This window comes from Prionailurus viverrinus, chromosome B1 (genome assembly GCF_022837055.1).
Source record: "Prionailurus viverrinus isolate Anna chromosome B1, UM_Priviv_1.0, whole genome shotgun sequence".
In the NCBI taxonomy this organism is placed as follows: domain Eukaryota; kingdom Metazoa; phylum Chordata; class Mammalia; order Carnivora; family Felidae; genus Prionailurus; species Prionailurus viverrinus.
The window spans coordinates 144,441,628-144,455,427 of NC_062564.1; the positions used below are offsets into that span (position 1 = coordinate 144,441,628).

At 36.2% G+C, this 13,800-nt stretch overlaps 1 protein-coding gene across 1 annotated transcript in view; it reads left to right on the top strand.

Moving 5' to 3' along the window:
* Nucleotides 1-13,540, top strand: part of NUP54 (nucleoporin 54) — a 31,345-nt gene extending 17,805 nt beyond the window's left edge. The window contains exons 8-12 of the mRNA XM_047856836.1: nucleotides 263-356; nucleotides 5,525-5,632; nucleotides 9,915-10,034; nucleotides 10,522-10,632; nucleotides 12,626-13,540. Coding sequence (XP_047712792.1) covers nucleotides 263-356; nucleotides 5,525-5,632; nucleotides 9,915-10,034; nucleotides 10,522-10,632; nucleotides 12,626-12,754 — 562 coding nt within the window. The 3' untranslated portion in view covers nucleotides 12,755-13,540. The remainder of the gene's footprint in view (nucleotides 1-262; nucleotides 357-5,524; nucleotides 5,633-9,914; nucleotides 10,035-10,521; nucleotides 10,633-12,625) is intronic.
* Nucleotides 13,541-13,800: the final 260 nt, after the last annotated feature.

Here is a 13,800-nt window from a genome sequence, read left to right on the forward strand (position 1 = left end):
CCCCTAATTATACTTGCTTTTAAAAATACAACTTCTGACCGAACTTTATTTCCTCATTTGTAAAATAAAATAAGGAGGAGGTTGAATAAAATCACTGTGATTTAACATGATTGATTTCATAGTCCTTGATCTGCCTTTGAACCCTAGAAATGTATTGTTAAATTATGTGGATGTTATTATGAAAGCCCTAATTTCTTATACTTTGTAATAACAGTAAAAGGCTTAAGGTATGAAAATTAACCAGTTGGATTTATTTCTTCAGGTTAATTCCGGTACCCATGGTGGGTTTCAAAGAACTTCTTCGAAGACTGAAGGTTCAAGATCAGATGACTAAGCAACATCAGACCAGATTAGATGTAAGCATTTAGCTTCATTCTCTGCTTCTAGGAGTAGTAAAAGAGATTATAGACACTTCTTTTTACCATGCAGATTACCATTTTGTTTTACAGGGAAACAATATAGTGTACACTGTAAGTTAACAATTATAGTTTTGTGCAAGTACTTAATATAGAGCCTCCAAAATATGTAAATCTTATTTGATACATTTTAACAATGAATTTAGAATTGTTAGCATTGCTATTAGTTTGTAATTTCCATTTCGAGCCTGAGAATGCATACTTTCTTAATTAAACAATTATATTTATGAGGCCTTACCAAAATGAAGGCTACAGTTATGATTCTTTATGTTGGCGTAGTATAATTGTAGATTGATGAAGCAAATTTAAATTACTGAATGCTTAAATCTACTTAATGTTTTATTAAGTAGACCTAGTAATCAAATACTTAAAAGTTCTTGAGGGTTACTTCCACATTCTCGTATGTGGAAATCCTGGTAACATATTCACTCAGACTGAATAGTGAAAAGCTTCCTGCTTTATGAAGCAACCCATTTCACTGTCAGCTAGCTCTGATAAAAATTCTCTTTCTTACATTGATCTAGTATCTGCCTTGGTATAATTTATACCCTTTTTCCCTGGCATTGCTTTGTAAGCGATAGCTATGCTTCCTGTGATAGCACTGTAGATATTTGAACATTGTTCTTTTGAACAGTTCTTTTTTAGTATTCCCTTCTCTGGCATGTAAATTCAAGCATGTTTTTTGTTTGTTTTGTTTTTTAAGTTTATTCTGAGAGAGTAGGAGAGAGAGAGACAAAGTGAGTGGGAGGGGCAGGGAGAGGAAGAGAGAGAGAATCCCAAGCAGGCTCTGCACTGACAGTCCCAATGTGGGGCTTGAACTCCCGAACCGTGAGATCATGACTTGAATTGAAACCAAGAGTTGGACGCTTAATTGACTGACACACCTAGGTGCCCCCAAGTCGTTTTTCATGTGACATGATTTCCAGTGCCTTCATCATCTTAGGCTGGACACACTGAATTTATTCCCATCACTTTTAAAATGAGTTACAGTAGTGCTACAAATAGGGTTTGACCAAAGTTCTTCAAAGTAAGACCACAGAAGTTATTACTTGCCTTTAGTTTTGTCAGTCTTGGTAGAGGTTTGTCAATTTTATTGATCTTAGTAAAGAACCAAGTTTTTGGTTTCATTGATTTTTTTTTTTCTGTAGTATTGTTAGTAATTTCATTAATCTCTGCTTTTAACCATTTCCTTCATTCTGCTTGCTTTGGGTTTTTCTCTTTTTCTAACAAGACCTTTCCTTTCTAATATAGCACTTTAATGCTGTTAATTTCCTTCTAAGCACTGCTTTACCTCAATTGCGCAAATTTTGATAATGTTATAGTTTAATCTCCGATGCATTAAAGATATTTTCTAATTTGTGGAATTAGAACTTAGAATTGTGGAACAGAACTCCACACTTGTGGGAGTTCTGTTTGACTGTTGGATCTTTTTGACTAATAGATTATTTTAGAAGTATGTTTCATTTCCACATCTTTGGAAATTTTCCTTTTACTCTCATTGATTTCTAGTCTAGTTAGTTCTATTATTGTCAGAGAACTTTGTATGATTTCAATTTTTTTAAGGTGTTTAACCCACATGCCTTTGAATAGAATGTGCATTCTGCTGTTCTGGGTGAAGTTTTCTGTTAGTGTCCGTGAGGTCCAGTTGGTTAATTCTTCAGTTCTACTATATTGATTTTTCTGTTTAGTAGTTCTATTGTGAGGGTTGAAGTCTCGAGCTAGAATTGTGGGTTTTGTCCTTTGCTCCTTTCAGTTCTTTAAGTGATTGCTCTTGGGCCTTTCTCAGTGGATGGAAGGTGGGGTAATGGTGTTGGTGCTTTATCCCCCGGGGCACATTTGGCAATGTCTGGAGACTTCTTTGGTTGTTAGAACTGGGTGAGTGCTATAGGCATCTACTGAGATGAGGTGAGGGTGCTGATAAACATCCTACTGTGTACAGAACAGTGCCTCTGCAACAGTTATCTGGCCCAAATCAATACAGTGGTTCCCCGCTTAACCGCCATCTGGAAGCAGATGATCGTCCTGATGAATCATCGGGTCAGTAGTAGCCTAATGCTGTGTCACAATGCCTGTGTCATTCACTTCACTTCATCTCATCAAGTAGGCATTTTATCATCTCACATCATAAGAACAGTAGTGCAGAACAATATTTTGAGAGACCACATTCATGTAACTTATTCCAGTAGATTGTTATAATTGTTCCATTTTATTGTTAATCTCTTACTGTGCCTAATTTATAAATTAAGCTTTATCAAATATGTGTATGTATAGGAAGAAACATCCTATATATAGGATCTGGTACCATCCATGGTGTTAGGCATGGGGGTTGTGTGGATGAGGGGTACTGCTATAGTACTGGAGCTGGGCAAACCTCTAGATATTACAGTGTGTCTCCTCCATCAGAACTAAAAGGCTTTTCTTGGAGTTGTCAGCATTATGCTCACTTCTCAGTTTTGGGCTTTGTTGAAACCTGTGGGGTGTGCCAGAATTGGGGAAAATGATAACCTCACCACCAGTTCAGTGGTACTTCAGTTCATGTCTCCTTCCCCAATCCTCCTGCCACTATTTATTTTTCAAATAGTTGTGCAGTCTAAGTTTTATAGCTATATTCAGTAGGTGAGATAAGAGTGGCATATACTAAAGTCCATCTTGTCCAGAATCAAAATTTTTCCTATCTTGGGGTACCTAGGGGGCTCAGTCAGTTAGGCTTCCGACTCGATCTCAGCTCAGATCTTGATTATGAGGGTCGTGAATTCAAGCCCCACGTTGGGCTCCACACCAGGTGTGGAACCTACTTTAAAAAACATTGTTGGGGGATGCCTGGGTGGTTCAGTAGGTTAAGCATCTGACTTCAGATCAGGTTATGATCTCATACTTCATGAGTTCGAGCCCTACATCGGGCTCTGTGCTGACAGCCTGGAGCCTGGAGCCTGCTTCACATTCTCTGTCTCCCTCTGCCCCTCCCTGGCTTGTGCACTCTCCCTCTCATAAAAATAAACATTTAGAAAAAGTTATTCCTATCTTTTCCTAGTTTTTATGTTGGATTTATCTTTTCTTACTGAATTTCAGGAGTTCACTGTTTACTCTAGATTTTAATCCCTAGTCTGATTTAAATGGTACAGAGGTCTCCTACTTCTCACCTTTCTGCCAACTCTGCTTTTTGGTGTCCTCAGTTGAACAGAAATCCTTAATTTTAACATAACAATACCCACTAGTTTCTTGCCTTGTGTTTTTCTTCTTGGGATTTTGCTGAATAAGTCATTCTTCAATCCAAGGTCTGAGAGTCTCCTACATTATTTTTCTGACATTTTATTTAGAATTTAACCTTCCACATTGGGGTCTTCTGTCTTCATGGAGTTTGACTTTGTACAATAAGTGGTATGAACCCAACTTTATTTTTCTCTAGTGGGTCAAGTTTGCCAATGTCATCCATAAATAATATCCAGTGTTATTTTACCCAGTGATTTATCAGAGCAAATTTATCCAACCAAATTCCCATATATGTATATGTTATCTATTCTGTTCTTAAGTCAGTTTTACCTTTTTCTTTCTTTTTTTTTTTTACGTTGTGGCTTTGTAGTGTATCTCAATGTGTGGTAGAGTGAATCTCTGATCTTTGTTCTTTTCAGAGTTGTTTCATCTTTATGGATCTTTACTGTTCTGTAACAGTCTCAGAATCTATTTGTCAAAATGCTAGAATTTTAGTTGGAACTGCATTAAACATATTTGTAGAGAATTGAATCTTAATAAATTATTCCATTATGAACACACTATGTTCTTTTACTCACTGAGGTCTTTACTCATTGAGGTAGTCTTTTGAAACAGTTTAAAAAACTTTTTTCTTGAGGTGGGGGGAAGGAACAGAGAGGTAGAGAGAGCATCTTAAGCTGGCACCATGTCCAGCACAGATGCAGGGCTCAGTCTCACAACTCTGAGATAATGACCTGAGCCAAAACAGAGTCAGATGCTTAAGTGACTGAGCCACCCAGGTGTCCCTTAAATATTTTCTTTAAAAACCTTGTGCCTCCTGGGGCACCTTAACTCAGTTAAGCTTCAACTCTTAATCTTGGCTCAGGCCATGATCTCACAGTTCATGCTTTCGAGCCCCACACCAGGTTCTGCACTGACAGCATGGAACCTGCTTGGAATTCTGTCTCTCTCAAAATAAATAAACTTTAAATAAAGAACTAATAATTTTAAAAACCCTGTGCCTTCTTTCTTGGGTTAACTCCTTAGATTGTTTTAGTGTTTGTGAATAAATACTAAATGGCAACCATTTCTACTTTTCTTAGTTATTGTTGGTTGAGAAAACCACTATATTATTCTTGCATCTGGAAGCCTGTCAACTTTTTAAAACTGGGGTGGAGAAAGTGCCTAGGTTATGTAATATAAAACATGGCCACCTAATTTTGTTCCTTCAGCATGACCTGTCACTGGAAAGTTCCCTTAAAAGGCAGTGGACTAAATGTCTTGCACAATCTTCTTCTTACCCTCTTTTCTTATAACATCTCAAGGCAGTGCCACAGAATGATTATGATAGGAACGGTTATGGGATTCAGGTTGGGTAGCTTTAATGAAATGAGTTTTTAACTCTGTCTGTAAGGTTAAGACTTCTGTTAAGGCAGAACAGTAACGATTTCAGGCCAAAGAGCACATCCATGATGCCAAGGCATAAAAATGTATTAGGTTGTATAATAAATATCCTTCCTTTCCCGTCCACTTTGATCACTCTCTCTAAAATATTCAGCACTTAATACTGGACTATACTTTTCAGATTGTCTGTTAAGGCCACTCCTGGATGTGACTTCATAGATACTTTTTCCATTCAGGGCCTGGTTGTTGGTCCTACACCTTAATATTTTTCAAGTATAGGTCTTATTTTTCTATACACTTTGCCTCATCACTAAATTTCCTAGAGCTCTTAAGAAGCCTTTGAATGGTACTTTTTAATTTTATGGGTGCATAGATGGGAAGAACTATAAAGACAGATGTAGAGGTATTTATATTTTGAAAGATGAATCTCTGTCTTAGAATCAAATTTTGCATATAAACCTGGTAAATATTTGTGATGTTTATACTCACCTTCAAAACTTTCTTTTGAAAAACAGATCATATCTGAAGATATTAGCGAATTACAGAAGAATCAAACCACAACTATGGCCAAAATTGCACAATACAAGAGGAAACTCATGGACCTTTCCCATAGGACTTTACAGGTAGTAATTTGGAATTTTTTTGAACATCTGTAAGATCATATGTGTGATGGTGCCGGATAGAGAAAAACACACTGAAAGGAAGGAATAGTAATTTGAAACTAAGTACCAAACTTTCTCAGTAAAATCTAGAAGTCAGATGAGAGGTCTCATAGGAGTGGGGGAAGAAGGTAAATGTATTCTAAAATTCACATCTTATTGAGAGGGTAGAAGCAGTGAAGAAGTAAATCATCTTGGAGCACAGAAAGCATGTATCTAGTTCTCATAAAAGTAAAAGAAAAATATTTGATTTTCAGTGCTAGAAAAGGGAGTATAACTATTAATGAAACGGCCAGATGAAAAAACAACAGTGGAACTTCAAAATTAACAAGAGGGAGTAAAAGCATGAATAGCAACAAAAACTGAAATTTTAAACGATCATGAAAACAGAAACGTTAGGTACCAGAATCAGTTGAATATATCAAGAGCTGTATGCAGAATAAAATTTGTAGCATTTAAGCTTTCACTTAAAAAAAATTTTTTTAAATGTTTATCCACTTTTTGAGAGAGATGGAGACCGAGCATGAGTGGGGGAAGGGCAGAGAGAGAGGGAGACACAGAATCAGAAACAGGTTCCAGGCTCTGAGCTGTCGGCACACAGCCTGATGTGGGGCTTGAACCCATGAACTGCGAGATTATGACCTGAGCCTGAGCTGAAGTCGGACACTTATCATCCTTAAAATACAAACGCAAAGAATAAGGAACTGGTACTTATCTTAAGAAGTTAGAAAGACTCTCAAGAGAAGCCAGTGAGAGAGAAATACAGATATGAAATAAGTGAAATAAAATTAATCATAGTACAGAGAATAAATCGAAAGCTGTTTCTTTGAAAAGATCTTTGAAATGGCTAAACATCTTTTCAAATTTTGATGGTAACAGGACTTTGTCAAAAGTAACAGGACTTTGTCAAAATTCAAAATTTTGAAATGGCTAAACATCTCATAAGGAAAAGGAGAAAGGAAACATTACTACAGACAACAGAACAGAATGAGAAAATACTCCATGCAATTCAGGGCAACAAATTTGGGAGCTAGAGAAAACAGATTAATTTTGGTGATTTCAATTTTGCTAAAAAATCATCTACATAGGTGCAAAAATCTTAAATGGAAAAATATATAAATGAGAAACTTCTTAAAGATCAACCATGGAAAAATACCAAGGCCAGATGTTTAACTGCTTAACTTTATCTAACCACTAAAGAGCTAATTCCTTTAGACAAAAGGAAAAACCTATAGACCATTTCCCCATTTAAAATCACTTTGAGATATAATTCACCCACCATACATTTCATTGTATATAGTTCATTTATTTAAAGTGTATATAGTTAGTGATTTTTAGTATATTTAGTCTGTGCAACATTGCCACAGTCAATTTTATGACATTTTCCTCACCCTAAAAAGAAACTTCATTCCTATTAGCAGTCAGTCCCCATTTCATCCCAAAACCCTGTCCGAGCAACCACTTTCTGTCTCTGTGGATGTGCCTATCCTGGACACACATTGATAAATGGCATCAAGAGATGTTGGTCTTTTGTGACTGGCTTCTTTCATGTAGCGTAGTATTTTTAAGGTTCATCTGTGTTGTAGCAGGTAGTATTACTTCCTTTTTATTGCTGAATAATATTCCATTACATGAAAATACCAATATTCATCAATTCATTAACATTTTGGTTGTCTCCCCCGTTTGGTTATTAACATATGTTGCTATTAACATTTGTGTACAAATATTTGCGTGGACGTGTGTTTTCATTTTTCTTGGGTACCTAAATCTAGGATTGGAATTGCTTGGTCGTATGGTAACTCTGTTTAACTTTTGGAAGAATTGCTGAAAACTTTTCCAGAGCAGCTGTGCTACTTTACATCTCTGCTTCTGGTACCCCCAAATAAAATCTATTCATGTACATTTCTAATAAATAGAGATGCAGATTATGCTAAGCGAAAGAAGCCAGATTTCAAGGCTACAAAAGGCATGATTCCATTTATGTGATGTTATGCAAAAAGCAAAACGAGAGACAGGTAACAGGTCAGTAGTTGCCAGGGGCAGGTAATAAAGGGAGAGCAGTGACAACAAGGAGTAGATGGAAACGTTCTGTACCTTGATTGTGGTGATGGTAACAGGACTTTGTCAAAATTCATAGTAACCAAGCACCTAAAATGGGTGATTTTCTTACATGTGGACTACACCTCAATAAATGTGACCAAAAGCAACGTAAATGCAAAAAGGATCCAACTATTTATCAAATCCTAAAGGAATATACTGTGATGAAGTAAGGTTTATTTCAGGAATGCAGGGTTGGTTTTATAACAGGAAATCTATCATAAAGGAAAAATATAGAGACTGTTACCAAAACGAACAGCAAATATTCAAAGAAGCAAAGCATTAAAATCCCATTCAGAAAGTAATCCCCCCCCCCCCCCCCCCCCGCAGAAAAAGTAATATCCATTATCTTGGAGGTTTTCATAAATATAACAAGGTAATTAGGTAACTAATACAAACATTGGACAAGATTAAATTGTCTTTTTGCTGATGGCATGATTGTAATATCTAGAAAACTCTTATGAGAAAACCAGAGAATGTGGTTAAAATGGCTAGATACAAGATAAATGTACCCAGGGGCGCCTGGGTGGCGCAGTTGGTTAGGCGTCCGACTTCAGCCAGGTCACGATCTCGCGGTCCGTGAGTTCGAGCCCCGCGTCAGGCTCTGGGCTGATGGCTCGGAGCCTGGAGCCTGTTTCCGATTCTGTGTCTCCCTCTCTCTCTGCCCCTCCCCTGTTCATGCTCTGTCTCTCTCTGTCCCAAAAATAAGTAAACGTTGGAAAAAAAAAAAAAATTAAAAAAAAAAAAAGATAAATGTACCCAAACCAGCATACCATTAGTGAAAACAGGAAAATATTATTGTGTTGTAAAAATTGTAAGATACTTAGGAATAAATTTATGAGAAGTACAAAATCTGAATTCGTCTTTACAAAATGACATATAAACCATATTTACATGAGAAGATTTACTATCCACTTTATAAAGTTTGAAAATAATTTCCAACTTTTAAAGACTTGATCAAGAAATCTTTCAGTTCCTCAAGAAGGATAAGTGTTTTCAGAACAGCTTTTGGGGGAACAAAAAGGAAATAGTGAAGGGGACTTGCAAGACTTTAGAACCTATCTTAAAGGTTCTGTGACAAATCAGTGTGGGACTGGCATAAGATTGGACAGTAAAGATAAACAGAACAGAATAGAGAATCCAGAAATAGATGCCAACTACATCTTCATGTTTCATATGATGAAGGTGGTATCTCAATTCAGTTGGTTTATTTAATAAATAATGCTAGAGTAACTGGCTGGGAAAAAAAGAAACTGGACCTCTGTATCATACCATAGACAAAAATAGGTGGATTAAAGATTTAACTAAAACATTTATGAAGCTACATGCATGACTGTAGACATTGGAGAGATTTTTGGCCAGAAAGCCAGAAACTATAAAATAAAATTGGCTAATTAGAATTTGGCAGAGCAAAAGATATCAGAGGCTATTTGTCAATAGTCATGTGACAGATACCAGAAAAAGAAAATTGAATTTGCAAATGGTGATTATTCGTACTATACAAAGAGATTGTTTTTTACCAAAAAACTCACAGTATGGGCAAAAAATGTGTAAAGGCAGTTCATAGAAGAGCGAATGCAAAGTAGTTTTTGACTATTAAAGGATGCTCCTTTAACTTTTCAGGGAAGTACAGATTAGAAAAGAAATGTGAGCTCCATTCACACTCGTCAGTTTGGGGAAAACTTAAATAACTTCTTGCTGATAGCAGTGTGGGGAAAAGGGTACTCTCGTGTGGTTTATGAATTTAAATTTAAAACAATCTAGCAGCTTTTGTTAGACTGAAAACACGTGCTTTTAAACCCAGCGGTCTCATTCTTGGGGGTCTAGATCAGTATCTCTCTCTATAAAAGTTTATTACTAGAAACAGAATATATACCCCTCAATAGGAGGAATAACTGAATAAATTATTGGTTATTAATGCATGACAAATTAAGCAGTCATTAAAAACAAATTAGAGGCATGTCAATATTCTAATGTAGATTGCCTAATAAAAATGGACAAACCTAATCCAACTCTCAAACTGTTAAGATTCCTACTGTAAGTGTATTCAGCTGGTTTCTTTCAACAAATCACTGTAAGAAAATTACTTGCATAACTAAAAAGAGACTCATGATTCTGTTGGTACTGTTGGTGGATTTTCTTTATATAGGTCCTAATCAAACAGGAAATTCAGAGGAAGAGTGGGTATGCCATTCAAGCTGATGAAGAGCAGTTGCGAGTTCAGCTAGATACAATTCAGTGTGAACTGAATGCACCTACCCAGTTTAAGGTAGGCATTTATAGGACCGTAGAGCTAGAATTTGTCAGTCTTCAAAAAGAGGAATTACGTATACTTGCTTTTATTAAGTATTTTGTTCTCTTTAATCGAAACTTTTTTTTTTTTTTTTTTAATTTTTTTTCAACGTTTTTTATTTATTTTTGGGACAGAGAGAGACAGAGCATGAACGGGGGAGGGGCAGAGAGAGAGGGAGACACAGAATCAGAAACAGGCTCCAGGCTCTGAGCCATCAGCCCAGAGCCTGACGCGGATCTCGAACTCACGGACTGCGAGATTGTGACCTGGCTGAAGTCGGACGCTTAACCGACTGCGCCACCCAGGCGCCCCAAAACTTCTTTTTTAAAGTATTTTCTTAATGATGTGGTTTTGGCTTACACAACTTTATAAGAGTAGTACCCATCCTTTTAAAAGAAAAAATTCTTTTTTAGAAGTGGTTGCTGTCATTAGCAGTTGTAATTTGACTCGGTCTTATTTTTAGGGCCGACTAAATGAACTGATGTCCCAAATCAGGATGCAGAATCATTTTGGAGCAGTCAAATCTGAAGAAAGATATTACATAGATGCAGATCTGTTACGAGAAATCAAGCAGGTAAGTGCACTAGGGCTAGGGTGCACATTTTAAAAGGAGAATTCACTTCACATCTGTTAGGCTTGCTATTACCCAAAAAAACAGTAAATAACAAGTATTGACAAGACTGTGAAGAAAACAACTTTTGTGTATTTCTGGTGGTGATGTAAAATGGTACAAGTGCTGTGGAAACAGTTCCTCAAAAAATTAAACATCTAGCTGATACATGATCTAGCAGTTCTACTTCTGAATATATACCTAAAAGAATTGAAAGCAGGGACACACATATGTTCTTAGCAGCAGCATTCGCAATAGCCAAGATGTCGAAGCAACTCAAGTGTTCAAAGACAGATGAATGGATAAACTAAATACAGTGTGTATGTATGTATATATACATATGTGTGTGTGTATATATATATATATATATATGTATATACACACACACACCGTGGAGTATTATTCAGCCTTAAAAATGAAGGAAACTAACACTCACTACAACACAGATGAGTCTTGAAAATGTTACGCCAAGTGAAATAAGCCAGTTTAAAAGGATATAGTATAATTATATAGTACACTTATACAGTGTAATTCAGCTCATAGAATAGTCGTTGCCAGGAGCCTGAGGGGAGGGAGAATGGGGAATTAATATTTAATGGGTACAGATTTGGGGAAGATGAAAAAGTTCCAAAAATACAGATTGTAGTGATTTTGCATAATGTGAATATACTAATGTTACTGAACTGTGTGTTTTTAAAAAGGGTTAAGATGGGTATTTTTGTGTCTTGTATATTTTATAATAAAAGATGAATTCAGTTAGTGGAGGCACCACAGTTCCCTACACCCTGCTACTCAATTTGTAGGTGGCAACAGCAACACACGAGAGGTCATTACAAATGCATAATCTCAGTCGTTACTCCAAACCTACTTAATGTATATTTTATTAAGATCAGAGTGATTTGTGTGTACAATTTGAGAAGTAACTGCTCTGTCCTCTATGCCCAACCTATATGTACCAATCATTGATCTCCTCAGCCCTCAGGGGACCCAGGTGGAGGTTGGGGTGGCCAGAACCCCTCCAACCACTTTTAGCTCATCTGGTGTGAAAAGTTTGGAAAGTACTGCTCTAGTTTATTTTCCTCAGTATAAATACAGATTGATTTAATGAAAGCTGTCTAACCAGTGACTGTATCTAAAGGTATTAAAATGGTAAATTTTGAGGAACATCTTAGGGCTGTTGTCATGGCCTGGGGCATTTTTAGATGGTTATAATTGTCACCTACAAATCCAGTTTTATTATGTGCTTTAGTTGTATATTATACAACTAAAATCCACTTTGGCTCCTAGGTTCTTGGGACATATACATCCACTTGATTATATTCCATTGTAAATAACTACAAAAAACTAGCTGAGAAAGATTCCAGTATATTGATAGAGTGATTATGCAATAAAGTTTAGAATAACATGAACACTTGTTTTGGGACTGGATCACAGCTCATCACCTAGTTTAGGACCTTGAGCGGGTTTCTTACCTGCATCTCAATTTTCCCATCTGTAGAGATGCCGTAATGCATCCCCAAAGAGTGCTTAAAAAAATTTTGTTAATACCCATGAAGCTCTGAAAACTGCCTTAACACTTGGATGCTTTAAAATGTTAGCAATTGTAGTTCTGTTACCATCATTATATACTTGGTACTTCAAAACATGAAAACTTTTAGTTTTCAGAATTATTTTGCTAGTCCTCCATATCTGAATACCTTCTTGCATTATATTTTAAAAATCTATATCTTCTGTACAATTTCTATGGAAAATACTGTTTTTTGTTTTGTTTACTATAGGTCATAGAAATGTGTTAGCACAAGCTGTAGTATGAAATGTTTTAATATGCATGTCCACTCTATTTAGAGCAGCTACCAAGTGCTGTATTGCTAGTAAAATAGTGAAAACGTCCTTTTTCATGTGCATAGTTTGCAGTTTAATGGATTAATACATTAATATAGATTTTAATTCCTTCTAGCATTTGAAACAACAACAGGAAGGCCTTAGCCATTTGATTAGCATCATAAAAGATGACCTAGAAGATATAAAGTTGGTAGAACATGGATTGAATGAAACCATCCACATCAGAGGTGGTGTCTTTAGTTGACAATTCACAAACTTACGTTAAGGGTTTGTGAAATGTATCTTCTTGCAACATCACGCCTTCCTTAAGAATGAAACTGACCACATGGAGGGGAGAAAAAAAATCCTCTCCTGGCTTTTGAGGAGGTTACTGTCAAATTATTTTCATCAGATCTGAAATATCCACTTCACAGCTGTTCAAAGATAGCCTTCGAAAGATTCATACCTGAAAGCTGTTACTGTAAAAGAGAAGTAGATAATTACGAAACGTATGTGCCGCTGTACATTTGGACAACAGCATTATTCTTAAAACTAATCAGTGTTTAATGATTATTCTCCATTGAGCCTGTACTCTGCTTTCCATAGCAAGTAAATATGAAATACCTACTTTGCACATAACAAAATAAACTGTGTAACTATTTGGCTGTTGGAGCTTTGTACTTCAGAATGTAAATGTACGTCAGTTTTTATATATTTGTGAATTCATCTGTGGGAGGAGTAAAGGAAATCCAAGAGTATTTAATGATTGTGGTTATCTTTTCATCCTATAAAGATTTGAAAATATATTTTTATATTATTTTACTTATTTGGAATTTACAGAACACACTTAAGCAATTAGGATATAACAGAATTACATTTTATCATTTTTGCAACTTTTTTTGCTTTTTAGATCTTTTTATTTCTTAAAAAAATGATGAAAACAAATAAATTCTTGATTGTAATTACTTTTATATAATTCTGTCTGATGCTTTATTTGGCTCTGGGAAAATAACCATGTCCTCACAGGTATTAAATCATAACCGCAATTTAAGAATTCTAGTCTTGAGTTTGATTTTTCCCTCCTAAGGAAAATGTATCAATGCTGATCTAGTTTGACTAGGTTATGGCAAGTAAAACTTATTTCAAGTATCATCTATGGTAAAGAATCCCCTGGGGCACCTGGGTGGCTCAGTGCAGTTGAGCATCTGACTTTGGCTCAGGTCATGATCATGCGGTTTGTGAGTTCAAGCCCCACATCCAGCTCATTGCTGTCAGCCTGTCAGTGCAGAGCCAGCTTTAGATCCTCTGTCC